This window comes from Amblyomma mixtum, chromosome 3 (assembly GCF_055824585.1).
Source record: "Amblyomma mixtum isolate Tamu chromosome 3, ASM5582458v1, whole genome shotgun sequence".
Classification (NCBI taxonomy): Eukaryota; Metazoa; Arthropoda; class Arachnida; order Ixodida; family Ixodidae; genus Amblyomma; species Amblyomma mixtum.
The window spans coordinates 415,722,226-415,738,184 of record NC_143014.1 but is presented as its reverse complement, the minus strand read 5'-3'; the positions used below and the strand labels follow the sequence as shown (position 1 = coordinate 415,738,184).

Here is a 15,959-nt window from a genome sequence, read left to right as displayed (position 1 = left end):
GTGCAATACAAGTAGTCTGAAGATGAGGTTCTGTTGCGCAGCCTGTTTCACTGTCTCGGTCTGGCTACTACTACACACACGCAGTACGATAGTACTGTCCTCAGTACAACGAACACCGTGGTTTCTCTCTCCCTTATATTCATTGTTAAAACTGCGCATTGCGCTCACGGTATCAGGCATACCTCGCCGGACACAGGTTGACGAACAATACTTGGGGCAACCAAGCACACGAGGTAGCGGTTTGTGTACAGGTAGCGCTGACGTCCAGGAATTCTTCCCTTTTTGCGATTAGTAACGACCTAACAATTCTTCCGAGCAGTCACTTATACTTGACCTTGAGCAAGATAATACAAGAATAGCCGGACTGAGAAGATAAGGTATCAAAACACGACACGGGTGCAGAAACGAATCGCTTTAAGGAGCTTAAATCAGTACAGAATGTCATCAAGGTCTATCATTATCAAGGCAGATAATTCTTACACGCTGATCTCTCAGCGGATGCAGCTGAAAGCAATGCATTCAGCGCTCGTGAAGTTGACGCCAGGCAAGACGCTGACGCTGGATCGCTGAACAGGAGAGTACAACTTGATCTGCCGCAGGTGGGTGTCCTGGCCATCCTTGTGGTTGGCCAACACTGCAATCTGCACATGGAAGGCGCGGACAGGGCGGCCAGCCGAGTCTTGCGTTGCGATGTGCACCCATCCTGCTGGCTCATTCAGGTCAACAGTTTCGACCACCCGCAGGTCGTGGAAAGTGCTTCCCACTTTCACCGCAATCCTGAAAACATAGGTCAGACCAAATGTTGACACTGTTATACCATGCGGGTACTTTCGTTCATGGGGCTACAGAAATCAGCAATGTGGGGCGCAAACTGAATTTGACTGGCGTTAGCTGATTAGGGCAGCCTCTTGAGCCTACTGGTTTGGTTTATTGGGGTTTAACGTCCCAAAGCAACTAAGGCTATGATGGAAGGTGTAATGAATGGCTCCGGAAATTTCGACCACCTGGGGTTCTTTAACGTGCACTGACATCGCACAGTACATGGGCCTCTAGAGTTTCACCTCCATAAAATTTCGACCGCCGGCGGCCGGGATCGAACCCGCGTCTTGCGGGTCAGTAGCCGAGCACCATAACCACTGAGCCACCGCGGCCGCCCTCTTTAGCCTAGAAGATGCGTTCTTGGTACGAATGTGGAGCATTCCGCGAAGTTGCGGAGGAGTGTCGGGAGGGAGGGGAGGGGGGGGGGGGCAGAGGAGTGGCCTGACTGTGGAGATCACGCAGCGACCACCTGAACCGTACTGCACTCTTGGGCATAACAGCTGCGCAGGAGTGCGACAGGGCGAACTGAAGAGGCCGCATGTGACGTGAGTAGCGGAGACAACGGAGGCGTAAGTAGACCGGAGCAGATTCCACAGCATTGGAGGAGAGAATTTCTAGCGGCGAGGTGCATTGCATTGCTCTGTGTCTAGTCTTCATGCTTCCGTGCGTGCTCTGCTGAGCAAGATAATCGAGAATGAAATACAGAGTCGACCGCACATGTCCAGAGCGCTCGAGCGGTGCCGTCCGGTGGAAATAAAGTGAAATTCTGAAGTAGGAATTGGCTTTCACTGATGATACTTGCGCTGGCGAGAAGCCTAATGGACATGTGCACCACACAGGCACCAGCACCGTACCCCCAGCAAAGCAGCTGCGGTAAGAATTAACTTAATCTGCTCCCCAGCACACCGCTCGAGCGCTCTAGAGAAGTGTGGTCGACTCAGTACGTAGTGTGGGGTGAATAAAAGAAAACGGACAATTCCACCCGAGTGCGTCCTGTCTGAAGAACACCAACGGCTGCAGGAAACAAACGCGCCGGGGCGCAGCGTGTGCTGTGGGATGCGCGCACCCAAGGCGCGAAGGTCACAGTGCTAGCGGTGGATTGCGCGAACGGAACATTAATGGCAAGCTTAAACAGCACGCAGTTACCATGTTTAACGCCATCGCCTAACCACAAAAACACTGCAGCACGCGAAGGCAACTGTGAGCTGCAGTGTGTATTGGCGAGGGACGTAGTCCGAACAAAGGCGCCACCGAGAATGGCAAGCTGCACAGGCAGCGCACCTAAGCGATCCCGAAGGCACGTCCGCGACGCATTGAATGTAACAGCGAGGCAGCGGCTTATCAACAAGGCTGCGAATGCCGACTATTTGCAGCGGATGGGTTTAATCATGTGTGCGACGCGTGTGAGGGACAATACGGCTTCAGAGCGACATTGCGACAGTCACGTTCAACCGAGTATAGTGGGACCGCAGACCGGGTGGTATATCTACGCCTTATCACGGCATGGGCCTCCAGAACCAATGAGAATAGGCGCGTGCGCCGAGAGCTCACGCCAGCACGAACGTCGTCCGCTAAGTTTTTCCGAAATGCGCATACAACGCCTCTCGCTGTTGGCGCCATATCTGCTAGGCACCGATAGAGGCAACACGTGGCAGAGACAATTTATTTCAGTACGCGAGGAAGATGCGCGATGCATTTGTTCTTTATGCGCGGGTCGTGAAATAATTGGGAACCTATGCAGTCACATTTCGGTCAAAGTATGGTGCGAAATTCTAAGTTATATTTTTATAGCCCATTTTAAGCATGAAATGCTTTTAGCTCCCGTTGTCGGCAATGTGGTGACGTCACGCCGAGACCGAGAGCCATCATCCGGGCACTGAAATCCACTCATCCGGGCACTGAAATCCTCTCATCCGGGCACTGAATTCCACTCATCCGGGCACTGAATTCCACTCATCCGGGCTCTGAAACGAGTACATCCAGGCACCGTACGAGACTTATCGAGATTCAACGAGACTCTCTAAGCCCTCCTACGGGACCGGCATACTAGCGCCGGTTGCTCTCCAAACGAGTCACAAAAAATAACTGCTGCCAGTGTCTTCTCAATGTTTATCAAGATATCAGTCGAGCTGTGCATTTGATAATGCACGGAATTATAATTTCCGATTTCTAATAACGCGCGCAAAAATTTTAGCTCCCGTTGTCGGCAGTGCGGTGACGTCACGCCGAGACCGACAGCCAACATCCGGGCACTGAATTCCACTCATCCGGGCACTGAAACGAGAACATCCGGGCACCGTACGAGATTTAACGAGACTCTATAAGCCCTCCTACAGGACCGGTATACAAGCGCCGGTAGCTTCACGCCGAACGGGTGGTGGCATTCCTCCCTTCCTGTACCATGCGGTTCGGGTGTTCACCGAGATGACAGATTTACTGCGCCATTTCCTTTCCTCAAAAAGCGTTGCGTTCAAGGGGCAAGGCATCACGCCTAACGGTGGTGGCGTTCCTGCCTTTACGGGGTCGTTCGACTGTCCACCAAGATGACAAAGAATTACTGCGCCATTTCCTTTCCTCAAACAGCCTTACGTTCAAAGGGCAAGGCATCGCGCCGAACGTGTGGTGGCGTTCCTCCCTTCCTGTACTGTGCGGTTCGGGTGTCCACCGAGATGATAGAGAATTACTACGTAATTTCCTTTCCTCAAAAAGCGTCGCGTTCGAAGGGCAAGTCGTCGCGCCGAACTGGTGGTGGCGTGGACTGCCTGGCAGCCCTACAAACACGCTGTCGCGTTCCACTCCTAAAGGCGAAGCTTAAACGTCATTAATTAGCAGTTAGTTAGTATTTAGTAAATTATTCAGTAATTAGTCACTAAATAGTAATTTGTCATTACTTTGTCATAAATTATGTGTGACGTAATTAAGTGGTGACGTCGCCAGTGTCACAGAGCCAAAGTGGCGCGGAAAACGCTTTCGCCTCTTAGCACTTTAGACAGTTTCGAACGCGCTGCATATACATTCTTGTCAGGCCTGCGTCTCGTCGTGTCCGCGTACACTTGTGTTATGCCCGTAAACATTTCATGCTTACTCTACTCTCGGTTACGGGAGAGGCAGAGATTTTTTTTACCTTTGCTACTGACTTGCGCACGATATGGCGTGCAGCTGGGCCGCGGAGTTGCAAGCGAACGGCGGCAATAAACTCGGCGAGTTTTCCTCTCGCTATTCAGGGGCGTTATTCGTCGCACAGTTTTGGTCGTGCGTCAAAGCGCGTGGGGACACATTTGGGTGAGAGAGAGGCGCGACACAGCCATAGGCGTGCACAAAAGAGGGCAGCCAGTAGGTGTCCTAACATGAGGGCGGCAGTTATACCCTCAATTGTCCTTTTCTACCCAGAAAGGGACTACCATGAATTTCGTCCCCCCTTTATAGAGACCTGTGCACGCCAATTAATACAGCAGTTGTCGCTTCGCCACGAGGAATGGTCGAAACTCTGGGACTTTCACGCTGTTGAATTCGGATATCAGCCACTGGTCTTCAGTTGCACGCACAATTGCCTCATTTCGGAATAAAGGAAGGCACTGGGAACCTTCGTTGATTAGGGCATAAATTTCCGCCGAAATCCGGTTCCCTGCGCGCTGTGCTATGCTACACTGGTGCTTTCCGTATACACAGCGCAGAACGGTTACAATAAAAAAAAAAAAAACAGGCACGCTGCGCTTTGGTAAGAACGTACAAAAAGATAGTCGGTATTTTGTACCTTCTATCTTCGCTGCTTTTAACAGCCCATAAGTACGGCCTTGTGGTCGCTGAAGTGCGACCTAATCGGCTCCATGTACGCTGTGAGTGAAAGTCAATACATGTCTTCTTTGTCGTTGGATTTGCTGCGTCCGAAACAAGCGGCCGGCTGAAGTCGCTCCTTCGTTCTACAGAGTCTTCACGCGTCGCTTCTATGTCAAAGTCGCCCACAAGCACTTGCGGGTTGTTCACGTACAGCTGAAGATGGCCCCGGATGAATTGCGCTGACAGGTCAGCGAGGTTGCGCCTTCACGCGAGCCCACAGCGCACGTTTCACAAAACTTTTTCGCGCACACAAATACGACACAAAATGGACGATAATTCTGAAGACCTGAGAATGAAGTAACTCAACTAGAACCACAAGGCATCTTACTGGCACACATTCCTGAAATGTTTAGCGGGTGCACTCTTCGCAAGACGCCCACGCTCACTCTGGTTCCGGCGCCGATCGACTTCCCGCTCGGCAGCGCGCTCGACAGGGTGTCCTCTGCGGCGGCGACGACTTTTACGCTGCTGCGCGTGAGGGCGGTCGAAAGCTCCTTCGTCGGCCATAGCACTAATAAAAATACGAACCCACGTAATCCTGTTACCTGAAACATCGCAACCTCATCACAGCACCATTCTATGCCTCTAACATCTGCCGCGTATTGGCACTGGGATCGCGCTAGGTTTGGCTCCCGCTATCCGCTTTTTCTTATCTTAAACTGCGCGGTAGCTGCGCAGCCTTGCCAGGCGAGTCTTGTGTAGCGCTAATTCTGGCCCCCACTATCGCATTCTTGTTAGTTCCGTCTTATCTTACTCATCTGCTTCACAGTTCGAGCCTATCTTGGGCTATAGCTCGGGCGTCGCGCCAGCCGTGTCGGGTTAGACTGGAGCCCAGCTCTGGGCGGGCTCTGTAAAATGGCTCTCGCCGTTAAAGTCTAACAGTGCACCTTTGGCTTCTGTTCATCCTTCCTGCAACCCCCTTTTTCGTTAATTACGTTGAGCGCACAGCGCTAGATCAGTGGCTTTGACTCTCGGCTACAGATCCCAAGATCGCGGGATGAAATCTTGGCCGCGATGCCCGCATTTCCATGCGGATGAAATGCACAAACGCCAGTGTGTTGTGCGATGTCGTTAAAGACCAGGTGGTCTGAACTAACCTAGAGCCGTACACTGCTGCGTCCGTCATACCCCAAAATTTTCGTTTTAAGCATGAAATGCTTTTAGCTCCAGTTGTCGGCAGTATGGTGACGTCACGCCGAGACCGAGAGCCAACATCCGGGCACTGAATTCCACACATCCGGGCACCGTACAAGATTTAACGAGACTCTCTAAGCCCTCCTACAGGACCGGCATACAAGCGCCGGTAGCTTCGCGTCGAACGGGTGGTGGCGTTCCTCCCTTCCTGTACGGTGCGGTTCGGGTGTCCACCGAGATGACAGAGAATTACTGCGCCATTTCCTTTCCTCAAAAAGCGTTGCGTTCAAAGGTGAAGGCTTTGATTTGATTTGATTTTATAGGGGTTTAACGTCCCAAAGCGACTAAGGCTATGAGAGACGCCGTAGTGGAGGGCTTCGGAAATTTCGACCACCTGGGGTTCTTTAACGTGCACTGACATCGCACAGTACACGGGCCTCGAATTTCTCCTCCAAAGAAATTCAACCGCCGCGGCCGGGATCGAACCCGCGTCTTTCGGGACAGCAGCCGAGCACCATAGCCAGTGAGCCACCGCGGCGGCAAAGGTGAAGGCATCGCGCCGAACGGTTGGTGGCGTTCCGCCGTTCCTGTACGGTGCAATTCGGGTGTGCACTGAGATGACAGAGAATTACTGCGTAATTTCCTTTCCTCAAAAAGCGTCGCGTTCAAAGGGCAAGGCATCGCACCGAACGGGTGGTGGCGTTCCGTGGACTGCCTGGCAGCGCTACAACACGCTGTCGCGTTCCACTCCTAAAGGCGGAGCTTAAGCGGAATTAATTAGTAATTAATTGGTATTTAGTCATTAATCAGTAATTAGTCACTAATTAGTGATTTGCCATTATTTCGTCATCAATTATGTGCGACGTAATCCAGTGGTGACGTCCTCAGAGTCACATAGGGAAATTGGTGCGGAAAACGCTTTCGCCTCTACGCATTTTAATCAGTTACGAACGCGCTGCACATACATTCTTGTCAGGCCTGCGTCTCGCCGCGTCCGCGCACGCTTCGTGTTATGCCCGTAAACATTTCATGCTTACTCTACTCTTGGTTACGGAAGAGGCAGAGATTTTTCGTTTTTAAGTACGCTGTTCCTTTCGACCTTATCTGTTGCTTTCCGGAGAACCCACGGTGCGAAAATAGACAAACGCAACGACATCGTGCAATAAAATAATAATCAGTCAAATTAAGCAAAGCATAGGAATTTTTTTAAATGGTGGCTTTGATCAAAGTGCAAAATTTAAAGCGTAATCATCAACACGAACGATAACTTAGTACAAAGTAGAATAAAAGAGCATATGTTGCCGGAGGGATACGAACCAGCGACGTTCGCACGTCGCGTACGGTGAATGGATGAATCAATATGGGAGGTAAAGGCAGTAGAGCAAAAGGCCAAAGGGTGCAAATTCGAAAATCTTTCATATTCCCGACTATTAGGGTTAAACAAGTGTGCTGCTACTGAATAGTTAATTCCTTGGTACTGCAGCGGGGAAGTTGACACACTGAAATTTGGGGAAAAGGCGGAAGAAGAAGAACCATGTCCGTTCGTTACCCTGCAAACAATTGGGCTACGACGGCAGCTGTTGAACCTTTTGTTTCTGAGTATGTTCGTGTAGCACAACCTGAAAAAAGATCCTCTGCGCTTCCCCTGATTTAAGTAGATGCTGGCTGCTTTCATATCACAGCAGTTCCCTCATCCACCTCTCAACCCCTAAGCGTTCCTTGCAACCTGAAATCCTGAAGGTAAAGCACCAGTACTCTGGCCACACAATGAGAGGGCAGGATTCATTAGAAAAGGCCTTGGTCCCGGGAAAGGTGGAAACCAACGGGACATGGGTAAAGCACCTGATGAGATGGATTGACAGAGCGAGGGAAGCAAACAACACTACTCCAGCTGATCGTGCTTCGTGGCCAAGAGGTCACGAGGAGCCGGACACGACTACGCCACTGAACTGCTTCAACAGTGGAAGAATATGTGGTGTCTCACGTCCCGCAGCTGCACGTGATCATCGCGAGATGCCGTAGTGGAGGGCTCCCGAATAATTTCTACCGCCTTCTTCAACGTGGATTGACATGAACAGCACACGGCCGGATTTCAATTCCTACTCGAGCGAAATGCGGCCACGGGATTCCACAGCGCGACCTCGATATCAGCAGCCGAACGTCAAGACGACTGAGCCACCGCGGTGGGCCAAATAAATACAGGGACAGCAGACATTACGGAGCGTTTCATATATAAATCGCACCCCACCCAAAGCGGTAAACATTTTCTTTCCATTTCCAGACACTGTAGGACGAATCGTCTCTTGTACAGTTGTACGCATTCTCCCCTATCTAAACATAGCGTAAAAAGACTTATTTTCACGCCAGTGGAGAGCCTTGAGAGCAAGTGCATGCAGCTCTGTCACCGCACGTCGCGGCCGAGCACCTTCACCCACGCTGAATGCGGATGCCAGGCCCCGAGCAGTTTCCTTCCAAAAATTATACCGACAGACATTGTAGGATGCGGCAGCATTAAGGTAGCTGGAACTTAGTTCGAAAATTTCCGGGCCACATGAGCGTTCATCGAACTGCACACCTCTTGCATTGTGGAGCGTCCGTCCGTACCTGCAGGTGCTACCCTGAATATCAGCGCATAGAGGCTTTTCTTCCCCTGGATATGATTCCAGGCACCGATATGGCATGCAACGCAGAGGCGCAGTAATTCGAGAAGAAAACACAGTCTCGATGAGGCGCTGTCGAGCACTAAACCTTTGTTAGTGAAGCGGCGCATGGCAATGATGATTGAGAGCAGCGTCGCGTTTGGACTCGAAGTCGATGACGAAGAAACGCAAGCGCACTCCTCGATGAGAACCCTTGCGGGCTCAAAACAGACGTGGCAAACATGACCTTGACACCACACAGCCCGGCAACTACGTGACCCATCTCGACGCCCACGTCGTACGGAAAAAAAAAAAAATCTGCATTCTGGTTTATGACTTATGGGGGCATAACGTCCTAAAGCGCCTCAGTCTATGAGGGACGCGGTAGTGACAGGCTTCAGAAACTTCTACCACCTGCAGTTCTTTAACGTGCACTGAAAACGCACAGTACACCGGTCTCTAGAATTTCGCCTCTATCGAAATGCGATCGCGTCGGCAGGTATGTAAACCGCGTCTTTCGGGTCAGCAGGCGAGTGCCATCGCCGCTGAGCCAGCGCGGCAGCTTTTTCTGCGTTCTGTGCAACAGCATGAACTAGTTATATGCCGCTGAGAGTGACAAAAGCCAAGTAGTACCTTTTAGGTGTGTAGCTCTCGTCGCGATTGTAGTCGACGTAGACATAGATCGCCTGTATTGCCGTTTTGCGGTGAAACTGTATATTGACTTCGTGCGGTAGGTCCCCGTCCGATTGCCAGTATGTATCAAGGCATTTGTCTAGCAGCTGATCGATGCCCAATCCTGCGAAAAAGTGCGTTGACAAGATGCATCAGAATCGGCAGCCAGAATTCCCCGTTCGTGACGGTCGGGAGGCGCCTCATAGCTCACCAGGCTTGCAGGACGACAGCGACCACACAGCCTGGGCTCCCACTTCGCGGACATTGCCCTGCCTCTCCAAACTCGAGGGGTCTGGAGCAGAGGAAGCGTCCATGGTCCTAATAAGACGAGAGAGGATGAAGGAAAGGGTTAACCAGGAGGAAGCTCCTACCCTCCCCAGCGCCCGCCTTAAACGCGAGCACTGTAGTCAGGATCACACGGGTGAGTAGATTTGCCTGACATGCGGTTCGGAAGCCCTTGCTTGCAGGGCGGATACCGGTACCGTGAACAGGATCAAATGGGTTGCTTACGGCCGCAGTGCGAAAATACATGACACAACTGAAACCACGGCACAACGACAGCGCGCAAAACGGCAACGCGACCTGTCCGCGGGCACTCAGTATTCATTCAGCCTTGTAAGCGATGAGATTAGAAGGCGATGATTCTGGATGGCTCGTGTTCGCTTCTGCGGCTCTACCCGGCACGGGGCAATTTATTCTGGAACAGTACTTCTTAATCCATGCCCAACACGTACCCTTCAACGCTAGCGATTTTTTCAACCGTTACCAAAAATAGTACCGTAACCACAAAATTTATTTAAAACTTAAAAACGCCGTCAATTCACCGAATAACACAGAATTTAACTGAACGCAGGCAATTACCTCTTTGCGCACCATCGCTTGACGGTATCCCTTCGTTAGTAGGATACATGTTTTGAAAACATCACTTGGAAATAAAGGGCCATGGTCCACGGCATCCTGCACTACTCCGCTGACCAATCACAACAGTAAACGAAAACGTTTTTCGCCATATCAAACAAAACCACATGCATCCAAATTCTTAGGTCATAATTTCACCTGGTGTCTATCTTTTGCTTACTTAGTTTTCAAGAACCTTCAAAAGTCGGCTACCTTTTGTTATGAAGAAATTCTGTGTAGCGGTCAGTGGAGGTGTTAATTTGTATCCGACAGCTGCCACATCGTCAGAACCGCTATTCACGTCGAAACGCTATCTCCTGATATTTCAGCGAAGAGACTCAATGCACAACAGACAGCATGAATATACCTTCACGCTCTGAGCAGTGATGACTCATAATCGGGTAGTCATAAAAATGCAGCACATAACTGCCTATGCCTCACAAGTTAATTCAGAAGTTCACTGTGAACGTGTGGAAACGACTCCCATCGTGTCACACCAACAAGAGAAGTTTTTTTTTCTTTTTTTTGTCGCTAGGTGGCCTTTCAGCCTGATAGCACGCACTACGGCAGCGATTACCAAACTTTGGAAGAAACATTTTGATTAAATTGTCTAACTTATCAAAAATTAAATTAGGTAAAAAATTTGTTCAGGAGTTAAAAATAATGTTTGAAAGCTATAGCAAGAATGTTTTAAGAAACGACTCTGAGTATTGTCGAAGCGCAAATTATTTTGGCCACCGCATGAATAAAATACGTTTTTCTGCTAGGGTTGAACTTGTTCGAGAAGGAATTAAGCTTTCGTTCGGAATAAACACACTGGCGCAAATATTTAGCGTTTTAAAAAACTGACAAGACCAAAATTCGGCTCATTCCTCGTTGGCGTCCCAGAACCCTCCTCGCAGCGCCGCCCCTCCTCTTTTTTCCTCCATTCTCCTCTTTTTTTCTTTCACGGCTGTTGCGCTCTTCGGTCCATTCCTCCGGCGAGTAAGCCTCCGCGCCCCGCCGCCGCGAATCTGCGCGTCTTCTGGACCACGCGGTCTGTGTTCTGTAATATTTTTCATGTTTTATAGTTTAATTTCTTTATTATTTTGTTTCTTTTCATAGTTGTATTTTTTTTAATCTGTTTTCTTTCACTCACGAAACCCGTGCGTTCACTAGATGTGCCTTTTCTCTAATATTTTTCGTGTTTTATGATCTAATTTCTTTATATTTTTGTTTCTTTTCATATTCGCAATTTTTTAATTTGTTTTATTTGACTCACGAAACCCGTGCATTCACTAGATCTGCCTTTATTCATGCTCAAACCGTGTTCGTGGCGGAATGGCAGCGACTACCCTTGAAGTGCCAAAGGCCCTGGTTCGATTCCCAGTCTCAATGAAGTTTTTTTTTTTTTCGCCGGAACTCGAACGCACTTGCTAGCATTCCCTGCTCACGACAGTATGAGGCATTAAAGGCTTTCGCCTTAATAAAGCGATTCTGCTCGTATTTGCTTTGACAGCTGTTCTGCTCCTGGCGACCTTCTAGGCGCGTTGCCCTTCGAGCCATTTGAGTGGCCGGTACGTTCCTCGCGCAAAGAAGGCGACTGCGCACATACTTAAAATGGCGTTAAAGGGCGATTCACACGACGGTCCGTTCGCCCGCGGACCGCGCACTACCTGCTCTCCTTCCGTGATATTCTCTCGTATTACCGAGACAAACGAAGGGAATACGCACCCCCCGCTCCGTCCCTCACTATAGCTCAGGCTGCACATTGGCGACAAATACAAACCCGGACTACTCCATACCCAATACTGCTGCATGCCCGATACCCAGACCAATTCCCGTCATCATGCAAACTTTGCGGTAAACCAGGAGACTTCTTACACACCCTCCTCACATGCCCCACCTTCCCTCATCCCCCATCACCAACCGCGGCGGAGTCTTACTGGGAGTCTCTTCTAACCAGCTCGTCCGCTGAAGACCAGCGCCGGATCATCTCCAGCGCTCACCGAAGGATTGCGCTCCAGGGGCTATCTTTCGCGTTGTAAGGGTGCCTCCTCCTCACATTGAGGAGGCATCCAAGTGCCATGTAGGGGGCTCCGCCCCCACGATTTACATCATTGGCAATAAACGTTTCCCCCACCACCTACGTGTTCATGCGTGAGCACATTGAGAAGCGCGCTGACCAGGCCGCGGGCCGACAGCGCGCCTCTCAATGTGGTGACGCATGAACACGTAGTGCGCCGGCCGCGGGCGAACGGACCGTCGTGTTAATCGCCCTTTAACACCATTTTAAGTACGTGCGCAGTCGCCTTCTTTGCGCGAGGAAGGTGCCGGCCACACAAATGGCTCGAAGGGCAACGCGAAAATCGCGAGCCGGCCGCCCTAGAAGCTCGCCAGGAGCATAACAGCTGTGAAAGAAAATACGAGCAGAATCGCTTTATTAAGGCGAAAGCCTTTAATGCCTCATACTGTCGTGAGCAGGAAATGCTAGCAAGTGTGTTCGAGTTCCGGCGAAGAAAAAAAAAACTTTATTGAGACTGGGAATCGAACCAGGGCGTTTGGCAATTCAAGGGTAGTCGCTGCCATTCCGCCACTTTTTTTTTTTTTTTTCTTTATTGCCTGGCTTTGACACAAAACACTGGACAACACAAACAATCAACAAAAGACAATAACTATGTACACACGACTTGTGGTCAGCCAGCATAAATCTGGCTTCGTCCAATTAAAATTCACGCAACGTACAGAGCGGCTCTAGTCTTGAGAGCCACTCCGGAGGCTCCGCAGCGGCTTTCTGAATGGCCAGAAACATCTCCATACTTTCGCGAAAGTAAATTCTGGCAGGTCTTGCGTCACTGTCACAATGCCAGCCTGCCATTCTGGAGCGCCATATACAGTGGAGGCCTGTCAGCATTATTAAATCGAAAGGCACCCCATCCTCATTTTCAACACATAAGAACCAATTTCCACTAGACCCGTATGGCATCCGCTGCCATTCCGCCACGAACACGGTTTGAGCATGAATAAAGGCACATCTAGTGAACGCACGGGTATCGTGAGGCAAATAAAACAAATGAAAAATACCAATTAACTGCTAATTAATGACGCTTAAGCTTCGCCTTTAGGAGTGGAATGCGACAGCGTGTTGTAGCGCTGCCAGCCAGTGGTAGACACCCGTCAAAACGCGGACACATCTGCCGACACGGCTGCCAACGACGTTATGAGGCATTAAAGGCTTTCACCTTAAAAACTTTATTGAGGCTGGGAATCGAACCAGGGCCTTTGGCACTTCAAGGGTAGTCGCTGCCATTCCGCCACGAACACGGTTTGAGCATGAATAAAGGCCCATCAAGTGAACGCACGGGTTTCGTGAGTCGAATAAAACAAATGAAAAAATTGCGAGTATGAAAAGAAACAAAAATATAAAGAAATTAGATCATAAAACACGAAAAATATTAGAGAAATAAAAAAATGCAACTATGAAAAGAAACAAAATAACAAAGAAATTAAACTATAAAACATGAAAAATATTACAGAACACAGACCGCGTGGTCCAGAAGACGCGCAGATTCGCGGCGGCGGGGCGCGGAGGCTGACTCGCCGGAGGAATGGACCAAAGAGCGCAACAGCCGTGAAAGAAAAAAAGAGGAGAAGGGAGAAAAAAGAGGAGGGGAGTGGAGGAGGAGGGGCGGCGCTGCGAAGAGGGTTCTGGGACGCCAATGAGGAATGAGCCCAAGATGGCTTTCACCGCAATCATTATCACCTTAACTACGTCCACTGGAGGCACTCTCCCATCTGCGGCCATCTTACCGCGCAGACTCCCTAATCTCATCCCCCAAACACATACTCCGCAGCCCCCTGCCACGCTTGCCCTCTCTTGGATTCCACTCCGTCACCTGAAGGACCAACGGTTACCTTGCCTTCGTAAGACATGGCCTGCCCTTGCCCATTTCTGTTTTCGATATCGACTAGGATATCACTAAACTCGCGTTTCTTCCCTGACCCACTGTGCTCTTCTACGGTCAAACCTTACGCTTATAATTTTTCCTGCCATAGTTCGTTGCGCTATCCTCAACTCGTTGGTTTGGTTTATGTGGGTTTAACGTCCCAAAGCGACTCGGGCTATGAGGGACGCCGTAGTGAACGGCTCTGGAAATTTCAACTACCTTAGGATCGTTGAAATGCACTGACATCGCACAGTACACGGGCCTCTAGAATTTCGCCTTCATCGTAATTGGACCGCCGACGCCGGGATCGAACGCGTGTCGTTCGGGTCACCAGACGAGCATCATAACCACTGAGCCACCGCGGGGCTGCCCTCACCTCAATTTCGTCTCTTCATTAGCCTCCAAGTTTGTGCCTCATACCGAGAGCAGGTATAACTGCTAGATACTTTGTTACACAAAACTGGCACTTTATGCAAGTGTCAAAAAACAGGATGGTGATAGTGATACAGGATTCTAACGTTTCCAACGTGCAGACTCCGAAAGAACTACGATGTTTCCATGGGCTCGTCTAAAGTCTACGCAGACATGCAAAAATGTCACGAGTTCTGCTCACCCTTCCACTCAGTTGCAAAGCGCGGGCACCGCCGAGGAGGAATGAAAGGCGAACGTCGCAGCGCGCTGCTTTCGGCAACAGTATTCCGTCTTCCAGCCTCCGAACACAGCCTCGTTATCGCCCGCTGTATTAGCGCGTCGGCTGCGAGCCGCTCGTCGCCGTCTCAACCAGTTCGTCAGTTCAGCGCACGCGTGATCGGCGCTGGTCGCTGCCAAGCCGTTGACGATGACGACGTGTTTTCGAGTGCACGAGGAGCCCTCCGCTGTCGATGGCGCCGACAAACCTTTCTGCTGGTCGCATAAAACGTGGGTTAGTTCACTCATGCTGAGAAATGACGAAAAAGCGGCAGTATTTTCGCTAGTCTAAAACGACTTCGCCCTAGATCCCTAGCGGTCCCCAGCCTTCCCCCCTCGCAGCGTAGAACATGGCGGCGTTTCGCGAAGCGAGAGCCGTCCGCTCCACAACCGATTCGCCTTCGTTCGCTGCGCGTAATGCTAACAACGAAAAGAGCGATGCGTAAGGCTTTTCACGCATGTCATTTCGTTCGCGAGGACGAGTGCGGTCGTCGTGGAAACGCAATCACTGAAGAAGCGGGATGTTCACACATGGGCTTTCTTCAAACAGTCATTCAGGACTGCCCGTCACTCCAGTCGTGATATTTGATTTGCCTGGGCGGCTGCGTGCATGACTCTGGCTGTAAACGAAACAGGAATTGCCGGGCATGAATATAGCAGGATTCGTACTCACGACCTCTGGAATGGGAACCGAGCGCATCTTGCTAGTTCACCGCTGCGGCCAATTCGGCGCAGAAAAGAATATCCTATAGGATACGAAGCTCGCATGTTGTTTGGGCATGGCCCGCTCGCATTTTTATGATTAGCATTGCTGTTTGGTGCACAACATGGTGGTTTCGGTGTCCTGCCTTTTTCCAATGAGCTGATATAAGCTTCAAAGCTGAAGTACAAAGGTTGAAATGGCGTTCTTAGCCACAAATGAAGCACTTCGCAACGACGAATCGACGTTTCTTTTTCGTTTTTTTTTTCGCATAAGTTGATCTTATTTGCAGTAACTGGCAGCTGCAGATTACCACCTTTCGTAAACAGAGATCGCACTCCGTGCTTCCTTCGTGTTTCGTTACTGCTGAGCACAAGCGACGGGAAATTGTATGCTTGATATTTTCACCATTTCGCTAAGTGTCTGTGATGTTCACAAACGATCATATGAGCTCGTCAAAATTTCGCAATGAAAGGAAATTACCTACTTCCTTAAAGGGACCATGAAAATAATTAAAAGCCGCTTGTAAATGTTAGAAGTGATGCTCAGAAGCATTGACACCAAGTATGAGTCTTCGGAACTGAGCCGGCAATTTATTATGAATTTTTAAAAATCGTGTTTTTTAAAATTCGCGGGCCGCTTGGTGTC

The 15,959-nt window shown here is 50.1% G+C and overlaps 1 protein-coding gene across 1 annotated transcript; it reads right to left on the bottom strand.

The window, feature by feature from the left end:
• Nucleotides 1–397: 397 nt before the first annotated feature.
• Nucleotides 398–14,988, bottom strand: LOC149357739 (anaphase-promoting complex subunit 10-like). The gene is made up of 4 exons (XM_089584882.1): nt 14,538–14,988; nt 9,313–9,419; nt 9,063–9,225; nt 398–777 (listed from the first exon to the last, which is right to left on the bottom strand). Exons 2-4 carry the CDS (start codon nt 9,413–9,415, stop codon nt 492–494), a joined length of 552 nt encoding a protein of 183 aa, XP_089441008.1. The 5' UTR covers nt 9,416–9,419; nt 14,538–14,988; the 3' UTR covers nt 398–491.
• Nucleotides 14,989–15,959: the final 971 nt, after the last annotated feature.

Bases quoted from the DNA above. Each gene is read 5' to 3' on its own strand.
- LOC149357739 (XM_089584882.1), bottom strand. From the start codon at position 9,415: ATGGACGCTTCCTCTGCTCCAGACCCCTCGAGTTTGGAGAGGCAGGGC. The intron at 9,226-9,312 runs GTGAGCTATGAG...ACTTTTTCGCAG, and splicing joins GCTGTCGTCCTGCAAGCCTG to GATTGGGCATCGATCAGCTG. The intron at 778-9,062 runs GTACTACTTGGC...CTATGTTTTCAG, and splicing joins GAGAGCTACACACCTAAAAG to GATTGCGGTGAAAGTGGGAA.